The 20,175-nt window shown below is 38.0% G+C and overlaps 1 protein-coding gene across 1 annotated transcript in view; it reads left to right on the top strand.

Moving 5' to 3' along the window:
• The first annotated feature begins 4,646 nt into the window (after positions 1–4,646).
• Positions 4,647–20,175, top strand: part of LOC113076008 (rho guanine nucleotide exchange factor 28-like) — a 56,479-nt gene continuing 40,950 nt past the window's right edge. Inside the window, exons 1-2 of the mRNA XM_026248657.1 lie at positions 4,647–4,741; positions 11,045–11,091. Of these exons, the coding sequence (XP_026104442.1) occupies positions 11,059–11,091 (33 nt within the window). The 5' untranslated portion in view covers positions 4,647–4,741; positions 11,045–11,058. The remainder of the gene's footprint in view (positions 4,742–11,044; positions 11,092–20,175) is intronic.

Below are 20,175 nucleotides of genomic sequence, written 5' to 3'. Positions count from 1 at the left end.
CACAGGAATGACGGTGGTTTGCTCGGTGGGAGATTTCTTTCCTTCCACCTCATGCAGTGACTGTCCGGTTACATTACTGTTGACTATCAGGAAAAAATTGTATCACAATTCAAAACATGTCCTATTTTCATTGTACGTATCAAACTACCCATAAATGATCTTAACTGTTCATACCTTCACTCTTCTTATTTGTGATTACTTTAAAAGTAACATTATATGTCACCACCTAACGTCTTACTGACTATTCAATTATGCTTAGTAAACTAAGGTTCATGAGATGTTTGTCTTTATTAAAGTAGCAGAATCCTGTACAATCCTGTTAGAATCCCAAAGAAAGCTGTCTGAGTGAATAAATGCAAGAATGGGAAATGTGCAGGGTTGTAGGGTACAAATTCCCTTTAATGCCTTTATATTTACTTTCCTTTTTACATCTTCTGTCACACAAATTTGTGTCTGTGCTTCATCAATATTTAATAAAAACAAAATATTTGTATGATTATATTCTTTGGGACCCGTTATGGGCTTAAGTTACTGTTGATTAATTCACAACAGCATATAACTCATACTATTTCTGCTTTAAAAAGAAATGGTAAAACGTTAGTGCCACGGATGCAGTGTAGAGTGATGTCCAGAAGATGGCATTGTAAACTCGTAATATACAGTGGCTGTAGAAAAGAATCACCCCTTTTAAAATAATCTCATTTTGTTGATTTGCAGCCTGAAATGAAGACAGACAGTTTCTGTTTTATCCAGCTGTACTGTCAATTTGGGCAACTTTCAGGTGAAAGATATAAACACCTACATGTGTAAATAATAAAAATAAAAAAGAATCACTGAGTTTTGAGGATCCCCTTGTGTCAGTATTTTCAGTGGGGTTTAAGTCTGGGCTCTGACTAGATCATGCAAGGACATTCTCCTTCAACCACTGTGTGCTCAGTTGTGCTGTGTGCTTTGGGTCATTGTCATGTTGGAAGGTAAACCTTCTTCCCGTTGACAACTTTCTGGCAGTGGGCAGCAGATTTTCCTCAAGAATTTGATGGTGTGTCGACCAATCAATTTTTCCTTCTATCCTGACAAGTGCTCCAGTCCCTGCTGCAGAGAAACAGCCCATAACAGGACATCACCACCTCCATGCTTTACTGTAGGAGTGCTGTTATTTGGATGGTGAGCTGTATTGGATTTCCACCAGATATTTAGTTTGGGGTTGAGACCAAATAATTAAATTTAATCTCATCTGCCTCTGAATCTTCAAGCTGCGTTTTGTCAGAGCTCAGTCGTGACTGCATGTGGCCTTTCTTGAGGAGTGTTTTTTTCTTGTGAGGTGTGATCCTTTTTTCCAACTCTTTATTGGAAAATAAAGAGTTATTCTCCATACTCGTTTATTTATTTTGGGATGCACCTGTGGTGCCGGGGGGGTGTGTGGTCTCTAGACCCTGTCAAAAACGCCTTGACCCCGCATTTGACCCCCCTCCCATCCTCTTCCTGATTAAAAAATACATATATCCAGGATAAAGATTAAAAAAGTTTTCTCTTCAAACTATGCAGAACAAAATAATTAATAATTTATTCGACATTTATTCGTACACTGAACCGAGAACTGTTTCTGTCAGACGCGTCCGATTCGAGAACCGAGGAGCTGGTGATACTGCGCATGTTTGATTCAGTGTGAAGCAGACCGACACACAGAGCGTCTGAACAGAACTGATTCTTTATTGATTCTGAACTGATTCTGTGCTAGTGTTATGAGCGCAGGTAAACCGATGGCTTGAATCAAGGGTGATCATCGCCAATGACGTCATTACGTCGAGCGCAAAAGAACCGGTGAACCGTTTTCTTCAACTGGTTTATTGAATCGAACTGTCAGAAAGAACTACTGGTGATCCGAAAACCGATGCAACCGGTTCTTGACTCTAGAACGAGTCAATGCTTCGTTGATTTCGTTCATTATCTGGCTCGGCTTCAGTTCTCTCTTCACAGCAGTTCAGTCAGTCTACTGTTTGAGTAAATGAATTACTCTGGGGTATTGGTTTGTTTGAACCACATTAAAAAAGTTTACAGTATAAGTCATTTGTGGATTAATGCTTATTGGAGACACGAACCGTTTTAAAGTATTCAGTTCGATTTGGTGAAATAGTTCAAGAAGAACCGATTAAATCGAATGATTCGTTCGCGAACTGGATATCACTAAACTGCAGTGAACTCTCTCACAACAGACACGGAAGAGAAGACAATGCTGAAAAAAGTTGTAGTTTTTGTTATTTTTGGACCAAAATGTATTTTCGATGCTTCAAAAAATTCTAACCAATCCTCTGATGTCACATGGACTACTTTGATGATGTTTTTCTTACCTTTCTGGACATGGACAGTATACCGCTTCAATGGAGGGACTGAGAGCTCTCGGACTAAATCTAAAATATCTTAAACTGTGTTCAGAAGATAAATGGAGGTCTCACGGGTTTGGAACAACATGAGGGTCATTAATGACATAGTTTTCATTTCGGATGAACTAACCCTTTAAAGTTTTAGCATATTGTTTGCAAACTTCAACTGATTAATTAATTAAAAACAAAGTATTATATATGCGTGTTGTTTTTGTTGTTTAATAACAGTAATATGCAGTTATTAGCCGTGTCGACTGTATTTTTTGTTGATTTTCATGAGACTCCCCTTGAAATGACCAGGACCCCCCATTATCAAAATTGTCTGGAGGCGACACTGCTGGCATGTTGGTGTTATATCTTTCACTTGGATGTTATAAGTTGCAAAGAGTAAATACAGCTGGATAAAACAAAAAAGGTGTCGGTCTTCATTTCATAACAGGAAGTTTAACATCTGTATAAAAACATTTTTCAGTGCACTAAATAAGCAGACATTTTGTATGATTAAGTTGGCTTGAAATAGCCAACTAACTGAAATCCTGTTTAAATTCTCAGACCAAATTTGAAAGTGTATCTCCTCCTAGACTTTTAAAGCTAAAACCACCAAACATGGGTCAGATCTTCATCCTGGTCTGACTCAGGTTGCTATGTCTTTTTAAACTGATGTGGCTTACGCTTTTCGTAAACCAGACTATCAAGGCCACCTAAAATCCCATAGACTTTCAATGAGGGGGTAAAAATTTTATACAATAAGACTTATGTATTTATGCTGTCTATTGCTAACAACTCCCTACTGAAAAAAAGAAAAGAAAAGAAAACCATGCTAAAACCTAAGCTGTTTGGCTGGTCTCCCAAGATGGTTTTAAGGTGGTTTTGGCCACTTTTAGCACTTTTTTGCATTTAGCGGATATTCTCCAAAATGGCGCTTTGGTGATGTGGAGAGACACTGAGGAGACAAATTGTTGAATAAAGTCATTATTTTTGTTTTTCTTCACGTACAAAAAGTATTCTTGTTTTTGTATTTTATACTTTTCAGGTTCGATTAGACAGAGAAATTAACCAGAGGTTCACAGAGAAGCAGAAAAAAAAAAAAAAAATCAGACACATTTACACAATTGCCTCAAAATAAAAATCATTCATTCATTATAAACATTACGGGGGCACCACAGTGTATTTTCACTGTTTCATTTATTCATGTTTTGACACGAAATAATGTTGTTACCCACTAGAATGATGCTTTCTGTTAAAATCTCAGTTATGCCAAGGATTCAAAAGAATAATGAATGGCATGACTTTCATACACAATATGTTTCAGGCTCACTGAATATTAAACACTGATCAGCCACTAGATGGTAGTCTACTCTAGTTGTATACGGTTGAAGCACAGACTCTTATCCTCTGGTGGGTTTTCTGGGGAAATTCTGTGATGCTTGGACTCTGTCCAGCCTTTTGGAGAATAGAAAGGAAGGGTGGGCACATTGATTGACTTCCTCTTCATTTCCTATTCAATTGCAAGGGGCACTTTCGGTAAACCGATCCTGTGTGACTAGGAGTGACATTTCTTGACATTTCTTGACATGTCTTTTTATCTATACCGATCAGACACAGTAGCTACGTGTTAGACGATACAGGATTTATGAGTGATATGGTTGTATATCCTATTTCACAAGCATATTATCGTAATTTTTTATTATTTAACATGGATCAAATCTGGCTTAAACAGATTTACTTTCAGCTATGGTCTCGTCTATCACTGGCATGATCCTAAAATAGCATGTTATAGAGTAGAGCCTAATAGCCTTTCTGTTCTTAAGATATTTTATGACACAATTTCGCTTCTGCAATTTTGAAAATATTAACTTGTGTTACAAAAGACATTAAAATGTACATATTTATTGTCATGTAGTGCCAAATGCCAAAACCTGTTTATAAGCAGTAGCCTATACTTAAAAAAAGAAAAGAAAAAAAGGATAAAGCTCTCAGTAAGTCCTGAAGTTTTAGCTCTATATTAATATTAATATTAATATTAATATGAATTCAGTCATACTGACTTTACCTGGTTACCTTTTCTGCGGTGTGAAGTCAAGTAGCCTACTTAATATTCATAAGCCAAACCTTCACCGTAGTAGGATTGGTTAATGCTCGCGGTGGGGGGAGTGCCGTCATCACACACGGCGTTGAAGAGAGTGAGCACCGGTGGCGCATCCACAACCCTCGTGTCCATTGAAAACTGTCGGCATTGTACAGGTGTAACCGTGTAAGTCATGCACACAGATATGCCGACCGTGAGTCAGTCAGGATACTTTTTGCTAGCAATTTGAAATCATTCTGAAGTTGAAGAGATTACACTCGTATGGAGTGAGGTAAGAGTTCTATTGTGAAAGGTCTTCTACAGGTCAGGTGCGGGCGCGCTTTAATTAAAGTTTTGGGAAGTAGTTCCCCCACCACGGCTTCTTAAATGAAATCTTTTCGTCTTCAAATAATGTAAACGTTTTGAAATTGTCGGGAAGAATGAAGCTCCATTGAAAGCTCATTGTTTGTAACCAGTTGACAGTCGCAGCTATGGGAACTAGAAAACACTGTAAAATGTCTTCATTAGGAGTATAATAAAAATATATAATTTTTTACATTAGTTTAATCTATTTTAATAATCTCAGTCGTTTTTACTGGATTTTATTTAATGTGGGAGAAAAAGTATTGAATTTATCAGTATAGATTGTAACTTTGAAACCACTTCAGTATTGTTTTATGTTGTATTTTTTTTAATGGCCACATTTCATTGTTATTCATATTTTACATTACTGCAATTAATAGCAGTTGCAATAACGATGACTGTGTTTACATGCACAGAATATACTATTGAAATGTCATGTAAATAATCCAATTGGCATTTACCAGATTAAGCCAACATTCGGATTAAGGAATCTGTATTCGACAACTGGTATGCATGTCAGTCTGTATTTAATTTGGATAAAAGGTAAAACATTTAATATCCACCATAAATTGGCATATCCGATCAGAACCAAACAAATGTGTTTGTGAATGGTTAAAGAACAGGTCATAAGGGTTTTCAAAAAAAAAAAAAAAAAAAAGTATTTTCCCCCGTTTTTGTAGCTATCCTTCAATTGTGTCACCTTGTGGTACCATCGCAGAGAGGCTCATAATCACTTTCCAGAACATTCTCGTTCACCATTCCTGGTTGGTGGAATGATCTTCCCACCCTTATCCGGAATGCGGAATCCCTGACAATTTTCAAGCGACAGCTGAAAATGTATCTTTTGAAAATACTTGGCTTCATCGTAAAAAAACAAAAACCTTTCTCTTTATTTATTCCTTCTCTTTCTAGCTTGTATTTATTTGAACAATGTCTTAAACTTGGTATTACAAGTACTTCCTGTGTCTGTTTGCCTCTTTAAGAAGAATCACTTTATTTATCCCCCAATTGGAAGTCGCTTTGGATAAAGGTGTAAACGGTCTGCAAAAAGTGTAAACGGTCTGCAAAGTTATTAATCAAACAAGTGCATGATAAAGATATTGTCTCTCAAAAGAAAGAGTTGACTTTGAACCACCTTAATGTGCAGTTATATTTTTGAATTTTCTATCTGTCACTTATGCGTCACAAGGTAACACATTTGCATAAGCCACACCTGCCAGCAAAATACGAATACTCTGACCTGCCCACAAACACTTCCACTAGTTGGTGTTTGAGAAGATGCGGTGTTTTCAGCCCAACTAGGCATTCGAACACAGTTCCCACACCTGCAACTCAAATAAGTAAATAATAATAATGAAAACAATAAAAATGCTGTCACATCATGTAAAGTACCACATTCAACGTTAAAACTTACCACTAAACACCCTGATCAAGTCATGCTTGCGATGGAAGTTTCCAGATGAGTGACTGTGTTGGTATAATACTCCGTAGTGGTACACGATATATATTGGCCGATGATTAATGCGCATCTAGTCAGTAAAGCTGGTTCTCTAATCATCGGTAAATACCATCAGGTGCGTGATTTCACATAGAGCAGCTGTTACTACACAGAGCCGTTAACTGACAAGCTGAGCAAATCCACGCTGATAATGAATGTGGATTTGAAAAAAAAACACATTATTTTCCTCATACTGTACTGCATTTCATTAGCTCTGTACTTGTACTCTGCATAATGACAATAAAATGTAATCTAATCTAATCGAATTATTGTTTCTCCTCATCTGTCTAAAAAGCAAGGTGTGCTTTGATTGGCAAGCTATTCAGTGCTTTGTGATTGGTCGAATACTTCGAGCGTGTGATGGAAATGTTTGCCATACTGTGATGCTTTGTCCCGGTCAGAAAGTAATAAAACCCATTACAAACAAGCTATTTGTTGCATCCAGTGGGGACATAAATATGGATTACAATGACTTATACAGTCTTTTTATCCAAATGCAGACATGGTTTTATCTTTATGTGGCGCAGTGCAATGCAATGCCTAAACATAAAACCATGTCTGCATTCATGATCAGAGAAATGACAAACCACCAAGTGCTACTCCAGACTGCTCAAAACTCGCGTTTGAATCATCAGTGGCAGATTCTTTACATATGTAAACGTAAGCTGTTGTCCATAATTTGTTACAGACTGTGAGTCAGAACAGCTGGCATTGTAGTCTTCTCGCTCAGGATCATGATTTCTACTTGTGTCCTCTTTTGGAAGGCCAAACAAAGTATTTTTGTGAGAATCAAAGTTACGCCTTCTTTGTGTGCGGTGAAAATTTGGGTGGTGTTATGCAAATCTTGACGAAGACATGTTGGGCCGTGTTTATAGGGGTCATACGATGCGATTGAGAAAAATGTCCTTTCTCTTCGGAGTGTAACAAGCTCTTGGTGCATGAAGAAGATCTGTAAAGTTGCAAAGACTGAAGTCTCAAATCCAAAGAGATATTCTTTATCAAAGTTAAGAGTTTGCCACGCCCCCCAAAACGGTTCAAACAAACACGCCCCCACATGTCACGATGTGGAAATCTTTGTGTAATGCCGCCCAAATGATCATGTATAGAAAGAAGGCGTTGTTTCAGTAAGCGCTGTGAGTGTTGAAGCAGCCATGTCAGGGAGATGCTGTGTGATTCTTGGCGAAAGCAAAAGCACTTTATTTGGCCTTCTGAAAATAGATGCATTTAGGAATCTTTAATATTATTACAACAGAACATTAACACATTTTATAGATGACTTTTTCGTGAACCTAGGAGAGGAGGTAATTCTGACTTTGCTACGACAATCTGGTACTTCTGAATCATCTACTGTAAGTACGTTTTGTTATTAGTTTAAGTATTTGCTATTGAATGTCCCAATGTGGAGTTTTGCATGTCGTGTGTGTGTGTGTGAGAGAGCGAGAGAGAGAGGGGGAGAGAGAGAGATAGAGAGACCAAAACACCGTGGAGTAAGCTGTCTTAACCGTCCGTGGCTTGTGTACTGCAAACACATACGAGCTTCATCACTGTGTCTGTCACACAACTCTGTTCCCCTTACTGATGCTAAAACTAAGGACATTATTAACTGTCATTACATTTAAATGAAGAAGCTCGTGATTATGGAAAGATGAGATACATTTCCGATGAGTGTTTGCGGTGTTCAGCCTATCACAATGCACTGGTCATTTGGCCAATCAGAGCAGACTGCACTTGTCAGAGGGAGGGACTTTGTAGAAAATGATGCGTTTGAGAGAGGCGGGGCATAGATGACCTACAATAATGTACTGCATTTGAAAAATAATGTGTTTTTTGAACATTAAAGCATGCCAACATATTCTGTTACACCAAATAATATTCTTTAAAAAGCATCATATGACCAGTTTCAATGAGGTGTTTTAGGAGGGTGTGCCATGGACGAATCTTAACTTTTAAAAAGAATATCTCTTTAGGTTTGAGATTTTAGTCTTTGCAACTTTAGGGTTCTTATCTATTCTTGAACAGCTAGTAACATTCCAAAGAGAAAAGAAAACTTGAAATCGCACCATATGACCCCTTTAACATGTGTAGTATAACATTGAGACAGCACTTGAGATAGTTGTGTCCATTTAATTGAAACTTTATTATGAATGTGGCCATGAAGCTAGCAGAGCTGTCATCGGAAGTATTTTAAGCACTTGACTGTATAATGTTGAGGCTGCAGCCATGATTATGTTCCAGAAATCTAGATACACACTTTGGGCTCGTGGATGTCTCAGAGCCAAACTTGAGGATGCAGAGAGAAGTGGGGGTGAGGGCACTGTGTCCTGGTAATCAGGATTGATTTTGACTTCTTCCTTCCCATGTTGTATCCTGCATGAATAGCCTATGCCTTAGAGAGTCCCACCCCTCACTTTCAGGCCAGGGAAAGAGAAATAGGAGGGTCTGGCATGAAAGGCACTTTGAAGTGCGCTCCTCATCAGTCTTTGTCTTTCTACTTTTCTCTGTAGAATACTGAGCAAACTGAAGTAACAAAAGAATGCTTCACAGGCCTACTGGGTAGCTTGCGAATATCCCACACGACTAATGTTAAGGCCTCGATATACTTCAAACGAAGTCCGTTTTCGTTCTTCGTTTGGGGGCAAAAAAAAGTTCGAAAAGGCTGAGCAGTGATATACTGTTTCTGAACTTTCCGACACCCCCACGCTGCTGGAGGCAAGTGTAGATGAGTATAAACGTGTTGCGATGCTTGCGCTTATCCCCTAAACAAAACCGTGATGGAGTGAAGAAGTGTAGGCAATCTGAGTGTGAGATGGGTCCCAGTGCTCAGAATATTATTAAAAAAAAAAAAAGAAGAATTAGCAGCAGTTCAGAGTCAAGTATCATGTTTGCAATCTCAAAAGAACCATAATCAGTCCTTTACGGGAAGTGTGAATGGCTCATAGTCTGAAAACTTAATTGGAGTCAGTTTGTTACTTTTTATATTAGTGTTTATTTTATTAAACTGGATACATTGTTACACATTTTTATATTTTATGTGGTGTTATGATTTACTTAGGCTTATTATTGTATGTTTGTTTGACATTTCATTTATTGTATACTCTTTAAATTAGCTTAGTGAAAGAACAGCAGCAGCAGCAGTATGGTGTAACATTTATAACCGCCACGGACCAGTGGAAGCTCCAAGGTTTCTAGGAGACAAAACAAAGTCCCCAAGAAAGAAAGCTTTGGTCAGCTGTTTCAAACTACTGAAATGAACTCAAAACGAACTTTGTTTCGGCCTGATGTTGTTCGAAAAGACGTCATATCAGTTAATTTCATTTCATTTGAAGTATATCGGGGCCTTTAGTCTAGTCACATTTTTGGCTATCTAACAGAAAACTATGTTTTGCAGGAGTTTTCCAGGTTCAGTAGAGGTTAGGTTCAATCAACACTGTTTGTGGCCTAATATTGATTACCATGAGTAATTTCTTCCATCGTTTTGTTATTATGGTGGGCTATTTACAATGGAACTTGAAAAATTTAAAAGCAGAAATGTGAAGCTTATTGTAAAAGCACTTACACTTTTTTTTTAAACATAAACTATCTTAAAAGCTGTAAAACTGTTTTAATATATATATTTTAAGAGTAATTTTTAAGGGTTTTAAGGTTTATGTTGCTGGTTGTCATAGTAGCATCAATTAAATCACCTTTTTCCATTCTAAAATCATGTTAGTACACATCTGTTGCCTTATGACTATATTATTGAAACAATAAATATTATTGGGTTTTATTTGACCAATCCATTTTCATTGTACATGCCTCATTGAAAATCAGATTTGCCTTTTTTGAAGAACAAGCTTAACTGGTACTGACCATGGAGTATTACATTATTTTATTATGACAACTATGCTTTCATACATGGTTAACTATTTTTATTTCTGATCACTAAAGACTGACTGATTAAGAAGCCAAAATTTAAGAAGATGTGCCATTTTACAAAGTTAAACTGATCGGAATCATAGGCCTATAAAAAAGGCCTATGTGAGTAAAAAACATTTACTAGCTAATAGTGATTATATTGCCAAGGTGTGCGTTGAGGGTTGAGTTTACTCAAGGAATAAAAAGCACAGTTTCACCAATCTTAGTTCTTCTTTACATTAGACCCGGCTCTCCCTCCTGTTGTTTGCAAGAGAAAACATTGCAGTGGTGCTTAGGCCATAGAAAGTGAGACAGGGCTGTGTTCTGACATTTTGAGGATCAAAAGATTAAGCCCTCTGTTGTCCCCCGCACTGCCATGAGAGCATGTCCCAATTAAAAGCAAGGTTTTTGTTCTCATCCGTCTCTGAGCCTAATTAAAAGAGAAGTCAGTTGAGAGTCAGTGAAATGAAAGGACGGACAAAAAGACATTGAGATTTCATTGTGATGCCCTTATTTCATATTTGTTTATGACTGGCCATAATGGACACTGTCAGCGACATCAAATCGTCTTTCTAGTGGCTTTTTTGTTGCTTGTGTATGATATTCTCTTTCTCTCTCTGTGCCAGCGTTCAGTTAAATGTCATGTTTTATTTTTGTGGTGAGTAGACATTTGTTTTCAGAGTTTTGCAACTGGTCTCAATATATTGTGCAGCACTGAAATGCAAGGGTCTGTTCTGCTCATACGTCCTTTTTTTCTATATTATGTGCTTGGTTTAAGGTGTTTTATCTGTAGGTTTGTGTCTTTACCGTGTTTTATACATGTGTGTTTTCTACTTTTAGGTGCTGTTGCCGTAATGGAGCTCAGCAGGGGAGAGGTGCCACTTTATGTGAGTCTGACACAACGACTTAGATTTTTTTGATGTCCTGTCACTCTTGGTTTACTTTATGGAATTTTATTCTTTCATTGTACCTTCAGGATCTGTCATTTCAATTGTCTCAGGGTGCCAAAGGACAAAACTCATTTATTAAAGACTTTACCTGTGCATGAGAGAAAACTCCTTGAAATTGTTCTGGTTGTTCAAGCTTCTGCATTTAATGGACTGCGTCTCTCATAACCGTGTTTACATTCGGTTTATAAAATAACAGGAACGAAAGTTTGTGTTTTCAGTTGTTTATTACTCTGTCTTGTGAAATTGCCTCTCTGGAAGTTGGTACAGTTGTTGTGTCTTAAAGAGACACAAACCTGAAAAACGTAGATAATTTGAAAAGTTTTAACTGTTGTTATTTATTTACAGAGGCAGACAGAGTACACAGCTTCATTACTTGAGAAAAAGTACATATAGCCTACCCCTGGCTAAATTTTACTCAAGTACCAGTACTAGGGTCAGATGTCTACTTGAGTAAAAATACTGAAGTACTTGTTTTTCAAAGTACTTGAGAATCAAGAGTACAAGAGTACATTTTCTAATTATTGCATTACTACTGCCACAGTGCTTACATTTATGTACAGAAACATCCTACATGGAGTTAATGTTAATGTTAATACCTTGGAGAATGTAAAATGAATTCAAAGTAAAATCAAGTCATTTTCATCTTTTTACCATGTTGCTTTATTCAACATTTCTCACTTGCCCACAAGGCAATAGCACAATGGCAACGCTCTGACAAACCTCTGCTAGAGTTTTAAAGGGGGGGTGAAATGCTCGTTTTCACTCAATATCCTGTTAATCTTGAGTACCTATAGAGTAGTACTGCATCCTTCATAACTCCAAAAAGTATTTAGTTTTATTATATTCATAAGAGAAAGATAGTCTTTACCGATTTTTCCCGGAAAAACACGAGCGCCTGGAGGCGTGACGTGTGGGCGGAGCTAAAGAATCACGAGTAGGCTTTTGCGTTGAGAGCGTTTGGAAGCTGTGACAGCTGTGAAGGCTGAAACTGAACGAGAGCAGCAGCAGCAACGACTCGCACCGAGCGGGGCTCGAACCCAGGTCTCCGATGGGAGGTGGACGCACTAACAAGGAGGCAGAGATATTTGAAGCAGTTTTAGTAGGTGTGTTCAGTCGCATTCCTGGCGCATTGCTATTTTAAGGAGGTGAAAATAGACTGCGCCATAGACCAACTCAAACCTGGTCTAAAGTCAATGGCACAATATTTTTTTGTTATTTTAAGAGCGTGTTGGTAGAAAACCTCTGTTCCAAAAATACTCCTTCCGGTTTGTCACAAGTTTCGGAAAGTTTTTTTCGAGTATGGCTCTGTGTGACGTTAAATGGAGCGGAATTTCCTTATATGGGTCATAAGGGCACTTCTGCCGTAAGAGCGCGCGCTCCCGTAGAGCAAAGCAGAGACATTCACTGATCAGAGCGAGAGCGTCGCGAAATGTCACAAAAGAAGTGTGTTTTTGGGCAAGGGCAAGACAACCCTGCACAGATTACCAAAAAAAAAAAAAACATTAAGGGACCAGTGGATGGAGTTTATTTTTACAGAGCATCGACGGAGTTGTGCAAGTGTTTTTGTTTGTTCCCTGCATTTCGAAGATGCTTGTTTTACAAACAAGGCCCAGTTTGACGACGGATTTGCGTATCGTTTATTTCTTAGGGATAATGCAGTCCCAACGTAAAAGGATCACAATCGTGTGTTGGAACCACAGGCGGTGAGTAAAACTGCTTCAAATATCTCTGTGTTATTAACTTAGCTATCGGCGCATAAGCACATCAAGTAAACCTTGTACACTTTTAAAGAAAAAAAAAAAGACGACAAAAAGTGGAACTTAGTCATTTTCCAAAACCGCTAAGCAAATATATACAGTTTCAATATATACCACATAGAGACGTCCTGCTGTAGTCGTTGCTGCTGCTGCTCTTGTTCAGTTTCAGCCTTGGGATCTGATTCTGGATCATAAATAAACGGCTGAATCTGTTAGCCATGGTTTGTTTTGGATGATGGTTTTGTCCTCAAGGTAATGTCACAACTTCCAAACGCTCTCAATGCAAAAGCCAACTCGCGCTTGTGATTCTTTAGCTCCGCCCACACGTCACTCCTCCAGACGCTCGTGTTTTTCCGAAAAAAATCGGCACCGACTATTTTTCTCTTATAAATATAATAAAACTAAAGACTTTTTGGAGATATGAAGGATGCAGTACTACTCTATAGGTACTCAAGATTAACAGGAGATTGAGTGAAAATGAGCATTTCACCCCCCCTTTAAGTACTGTACTCAAGTAAATGTACTCCGTTACTGTCCGGCTCTGTTTATTTACAAAACAACACTGTCATTCATCATATGGATTAAAAATAGGGCGAAACAAAAGACACTAAAACGGTATTCAAAATCTAATTCATGTAAGAGGATGTCATACCCCTTGCATAAATGATTTTTTTGGGTGGACTATCTCTTTAAATAACAAACTTTTACCTGTTTTTTTCTGATTTCTGGTGTACTTTACTGAATCATTTACCCGTTACATTTTTACAAACTGACAGGAGCAATTCTGCTTAAGAAACCTGGGTCACTCTTTGCAAGGTTCAAACCTGCAACCTTTTTATTACTAGCCCAAATCTTTACACCCTAGGCTACAGGAATAGATGTTTGAGAGGTGTTGATCCCTGGACAGGATGCCATTGTGAATCTGAAGCTCTCTTCATCGGTGGGCTGAACGAGAGAGTCGCACAATCCTTCTCTGTGACCTCATTATAAAAGAGGGGCACTATGTGCTAGCTTAGTTAAGCTTTTTAAGGTGTGTGTGACTGTGACGGGGATAATGTGTTTTTGTAAGGGGATATGTTGAGAGTTTGTGGCAAACTTGCATAGTGTCAACCCTCAACTCCCTGTACTGCACTGCAGACAAACAGTCTCATTCACTCAGAGCTAAAAGCAATCAGTGTGTGTGTGTGTGTGTGTGTGTGTGTGTGCGCGTGCATGCGTTAAATGCTTTCAGGTGTTCCTGGTCCAATATGTGGCACCTAGTGTGTTTTAGGAAGTGTTTTTTTTTTTTTTCACTTTTGAAAAAATGTGCTTCTAGATCAGAAGGTCAGTCCAAATAAAAGGTTTATATTGATCAAAATTCAAAAACGCTGTAAAAATTAAATAAAAAATTAAATAAATAAATACATTTTATTGTGTTTTTTTCCCCTGTGCAAGTAAAGTTGAATTTATGCAAGAACTTTCAGGAAATAATTCTGTAGAAAAAAGTTGTTCTATTTAAACATTTTTTTTTTTTTTTTTTTGTGGAAACGGCGATAGTCAAAGTCTGTCACTCTAAAACCTGGAAGACAATGCCATGGGTTCATGGCACAAGCAATTTGGGATGTGAGTTTACACTTGAAGAATCAGACAAACATTGTAGTCCTTACGGTTCAGCAGCTTTAGTTGCGTTGCTGTTGCCATGACATTCTAAATGAAACCAGTGAGTGTGGACATTATTAACTGCAGTCATCATGACTATATGTGCTCATTCAGTACATCTGTGAGTGGGTTCAGTTTGTGTGTGTGTGTGTGTGTGTTAGCATGGCCCTGTGTGCCAGGGTGTGTCTGGATATTGTTGGCCATACCCGAGTCTCACCTGGTGTGCAGAGCCATGAGGAATATTTAATGAGTCACAGTCAAGGAGAGCATGTTTCTAACGACTGGTAAAGCCCTTAATGTCACTTAGAAAACTAACCAGGATATTAGAGCCTTAGTAACTATTCATTGAGACTTTCTTTGAGTTTAAATTACATTACTAGAACTGTGATGTCCATGATAGAGTTAGTTCAATCAAAAATGTACAAACATCTTTACAGAGATGGTAAAGTCTGGCTCTGTGTACGGTTTGACTGTAACAAACAGCATTGAGGAAAAGGCCTCTGTGTTTGTCTGTCAAGTATTTTTCCTCAATCACACTAAATCAGCTCTATCCAGGGAACCACAGAGTGCTTAGAGTGATAAAACAGTGAGTTTAGTGTTGGGGTTTTCAAACTTTTTGATGTCAAGGACCCCCAAATATCATGATCAGCAATGGAAATATACACTACTGTAAATTAGTACTTTTATTCACCAAGAAATTATTACATTTTGTGTACTATGATGGGGCAAATTAAGAAACTAATCAGCATATTATTATCATTTTTTTCTTTCTCGGAAGCATCATGTGACACTGGGGTAATAATGTTGAAAATTCAAGCTTTACCATCACAGGAATAAATCACGTTTTTAAATATATTTTAATAGAAAATAGGTATTTTAATTCACAATATAACAGTTTTTTTTATCAAATAAATGTGCTTTGGGGTGATAAGAGACTTTTTAAAAACATGAAGAAAATCTTATGGACCCCATGAGTGGTAAAGTGTAAAGAAAATGTCATATTACTATTTATGGAAAATACTGGTCAAGCTAGCAGTTGATTGTGTTAACGTTCAGCCTTCTGGATTCTGAGTGTTGTGATGTGGGTCATGACTGTGGGTCACTGGCTTCTGGCACAACTCCCTCAGGAATCATTAAGCATACAGAAGTAAGTTCTTGGACGTCTTGGCAAAGCTGGAATCTCATGTTGGAGTCATGTTGAGTCCATAGGGGACTATTTGGACAATTTTCTCATGTGGCACTATGAGCTTGGAAATATTCCCGTGCGCTGTGTTCTTCCTCTTCCTGTCTTCTGTTTCAGATATCAGTTGGAATCGCATGGAAGGCATTTCCTCGGTGAACACATGATACTCTGTTCTGGTCAAACACTTACCTACAAACCGCAGCTGTGAAATTTAGCCACTGACTTAAACATCATGCAGATGGATTGAGCAGATCATCTCGGGTTAAAGGAAAATGATTTTGTGCAGACGTTGACCTAAAAAAAACCTGACTATTTTTGTATGAACCATATATAATCAGACATAAGATATATATAATCCATTTATATTCCTTATTACCAGGTGCTGAGTTGTTAATTGGGATATTGTCGGTATCCAGCTGTTGCTAGCTGATCAAATGACTCTTTATCGATCAGCTGTTTGCTCTAGTCCCAAGCTTTACCTTTTTATTTAATATAAATAAATATTTTTAATGTGTTGTCCAGTAAGACTAGAGTGTTACGCTTTGTCTTGGAAGCTTGTAGATTCCAAAAATTTACAGGAACAGGACAGGAACACCATGATCAAAGAAAATCCAACAGGTGATTATCTCTAATAAAGAAGACGTTTCTAGAAATACTGTTTCAGCTCACTAAGAAGATTATGCCTTGCACAGACTTCATATTTCACAGCTAGTCAGTAAATCTTGAGCTGTTTGGCTGCTTGTCTTTTGAAAATCAACTATTGCATCTATACATATTGGATGGTTGATGTCAATTAAATCTGTATTTCTTATAATGGTTTAATATTAATACAAATTAATATGGCCATCACAAGTTTCAAGAAAACAAACAAACAAACTGCAGTAGCAAATAGTAGAGTGGTACTGTGGGAGAGGAAATATTTCCTCATTAAAAAATTTTAACACACAGAAATGCTGAAACACACAGAAAGTCAGTCACAAATAGCATGACAGAGGGGTTGTGTGGCGAGTGGGGCGGGGCCGAGAGGCGTGGGAACGAGGAGTGAGGCCAGGTGTAGTGATTGGAGATGAGCTGCACCTGCGCCCCACCGCTAGTATCGAGTCCCACGTAGGAGATGGAAGGATATAAAACTGGAGCGACGACCGTGAAGGATGAGAGAGGACCAGGCCTGGGACATTACTTTATGTTTTGGTTTTTATTTCGGCACCACTGTAATGAACAAAACTCCATATTCATCGGGAAGAAGGAGGCGGGAACCGGCGCACAATCAAAAACTCATTTTAATAATCAAAAGTAAATACAAAACGGCGCACCAGCCCCTCACGGACGACTGGTGCGCATAAATAAAAAGCAAACATAAAGTAATGTCCCAGGCCCGGTCCTCTCTCGTCCTTCACGGTCGTCGCTCCAGTTTTATATCCTTCCATCTCCTACGTGGGACTCGATACTAGCGGTGGGGCTCAGGTGTAGCTCATCTCCAATCACTACACCTGGCCTCACTCCTCGTTCCCACGCCTCTCGGCCCCGCCCCACTCGCCACAGGTTGTTTCTCATGAAATAATGAAAAAATAATTATTAATTATTTTGAGTTTGTCTAAAGCGTATTAATGCATGTTTATTCATGTACATTTATATTAAAATGTTTTAAGACGTTGATCATGTTCTGCAAATCCTTTTAATAAATTAACAAAACCTTTTATGATTTGCCATTTTATATTTAAATGCTTAATTTATGACTGTAGAATATAATGTTTAATGGTAAGTTTATTATCCTTGGTATCCTTGAGTCATGTAATTGACCGAACCTCCAGTAAATAAGTGACGATATGTTTATGGTTTTAAAATTCTGGCACATTGTTCTAAATCTAACTCTGTTTAGAAAGGGGAATAATTAAACAAAATTGCTCAGACTTTTATCACTTGGTCTTTTATCACAGCGTTGGTCATAGACGATGAAGCTCCAGATTGCCCAATTCAAATATGGTCTCAATCTGCTGCGCCAGACTAGATAGTAGCATTAACAAAAATGTGCTTAATTTTGTTTTAAAATGTTAATTTTGTTTTTCATATTAGATGATGTAAACTGTGAGATGCACAGATGTCTGAAAAGTTGGTAGAAAGATATTATCACTACTGAATAGCAATTCTAACCTAAACATGCGTTTGGACTTGAATCCTGTTTGAACATGAGAACCCATACACACCCTTCTCAGGTGGCAGTAGTTATGTCACTGGTAAGGGAACACACATGCCGTCAATAGGGACCAGGGTATTAGTGAGCTGTTTTTCCTTCCAGGAACTAGTGTGTAAACAGGTGCCAGAGACTCCCATTGATCCGTGGAGTAACTGCAGTAAATTAGCTTCTGCTCTTTTCTTAATTTATTAGCCAGCATGACAATAAGACTATAGGGCAAAATATACACTTGCTAACTGTTCTGCTCCATCTGTTGCATACAGTTTTAAAAAAATAAAATAAAATCATGAGGTTCATTAAATATTGTTGATGTGACCATAGCATTGTTTCCTTCATCAGTATTTTTGGCTTGTTTTCCAAAAAAACATCCTTAAAACAAATGTTTTTCTGTTTTCTTGACTCATAAATACATACGTACATGCATAGAGACACACACACACACACACACACACACACACACACACACACACACACACACACACACACACACATTCATGTATTTAAAGTCTTTTTAATTAATAGATTGTTTCATTTGTGAAGCAGCTGTTTTTCCACTGATTCATTACTTATGAACAGTTTTTTTAGTATTTAGTTAACTGGATATTTAAGAAATGGGAAGTATCACATGATGTTTAAAATAGAAACCATTTTTAAACATGACTCATATTGTGATGTAAGATTTTGGCCTCGGAACCCATAAACTTTGCAAGTAGAACTAAAACTGGGTCTGTTAGATTAAGTATATGAGAGTTTTATTGCTATTTACCTCTAAACGGCAGTAAGATTGTGTGGAAAGAGAGCACCGTGAATCCGCATAACTGAGAGGCAGCGTGAGGAAAGAGAAGAAGAGGAGCAGAGAGAATCCCATGCTCATCATTCATTCACCCTGTGTGAAGTATTCAGAGCCTGAGAAAATAGGAGAGAGCTCACCTTTCCCTCATTCCCGCACCAGACCTGTTCTGTATGCCTTCTTTCTCCCTCCATCACTATTTCTGCAGGGCCTCTTAAATGACAGGAAGTGAGACAGACCTCTGGTGAAGGAAGGCATACAATCAAACGGGGGCTTTATGTTGAATGAAGGGAGAAAGAGAAAAGTGACTTGTCACACACGTCTCCGGTGAGACTGAATTTATCTATGTCCTTTGCTGTGGTATAAAGAAATTCCTATGCAAACAAGTCTATAGAGGAGGAGGAGCCCAATGTTCATTGAACAAATCAAAATGGCTGTTGAATCAAAGACGTTGAAGCTCCAGATTGCCCAGTTCAAGTATGGCCTCAATCTGCAGTGCACTTCACTGCTGCACCAGACTAGATAGTAGCATTAACAAGCTAATATTAAAGGACATATCATATGCCCATTTTCCACAAGTTGGTATGATTCTTTAGGGTCTTTATGAAATGTCTGTATTAACATACTTTTTTTCATAATTCCTTGGTGGTCTTGTAAAACAACACCATTTTGACCAAATACAGCTCTGTTCACAGCGACCCGCTTCGGTGCATGTCTTTGTAAATGATAATGAGTTATTACTCATCCCATTCCTGTCTTCCTTGGGATGTGTCAACACAAGACACATGAATATATCCATGGCTCAGATGTTGTCTTATTCAAATAGCTAGCTATCTACGTAGAAACTCGCTGGATGACACCGTTTCAGATTCAGACAGCCCATTACAAGCTGGCTGTGTGTTTTCTTTCCAACTGTTTTGAGCTGGCAGACTCTCTAGAAACCCAACTAAATTAGGGCCCTATAATAAGGAATTGATTCGTGAATAACGCTGAATGTCACAGAATTTGTCAAATTTTGAATGATTTAATCGAAGTAGGTCTGGTCATTACACTTACGTCAAACTGCTATATGGACTAGTATCTGTAAATATTAAGCCACAAAAAGACTATTTAAATATGAATCCTGCATATTCTGTGTGTCTTATCTCTGTGTGAATGGCACAGACACGTGGTTTCGCTTGCTAACTTTACACACATACTGAAGTGCGTTACGCTCGCGGTGATTTCAGCTCTGCCGTCTCACTAAATGAGGACATAAATACATGAACAACATTTCCAGAACTGTTCTGAGAGTCACTTCCTCGACATTTTACCATTTAATTTGAATAAAACTGGTGTCATATCATATACACACAGAACTGTAAAGATATTCCCGGCAACCCGTCAAAATAAAAGTCTGGATTCATTTGAAGAAATATATTGCTATTGTTCAGTAGATTGTTCATTTTCAATTTGACTA

The sequence above is a fragment of the Carassius auratus genome, chromosome 5, assembly GCF_003368295.1.
Source record: "Carassius auratus strain Wakin chromosome 5, ASM336829v1, whole genome shotgun sequence".
In the NCBI taxonomy this organism is placed as follows: Eukaryota; Metazoa; Chordata; class Actinopteri; order Cypriniformes; family Cyprinidae; genus Carassius; species Carassius auratus.
Note: the sequence above shows the minus strand (reverse complement) of the source record. Positions and strands in the feature narration are given on the sequence as shown.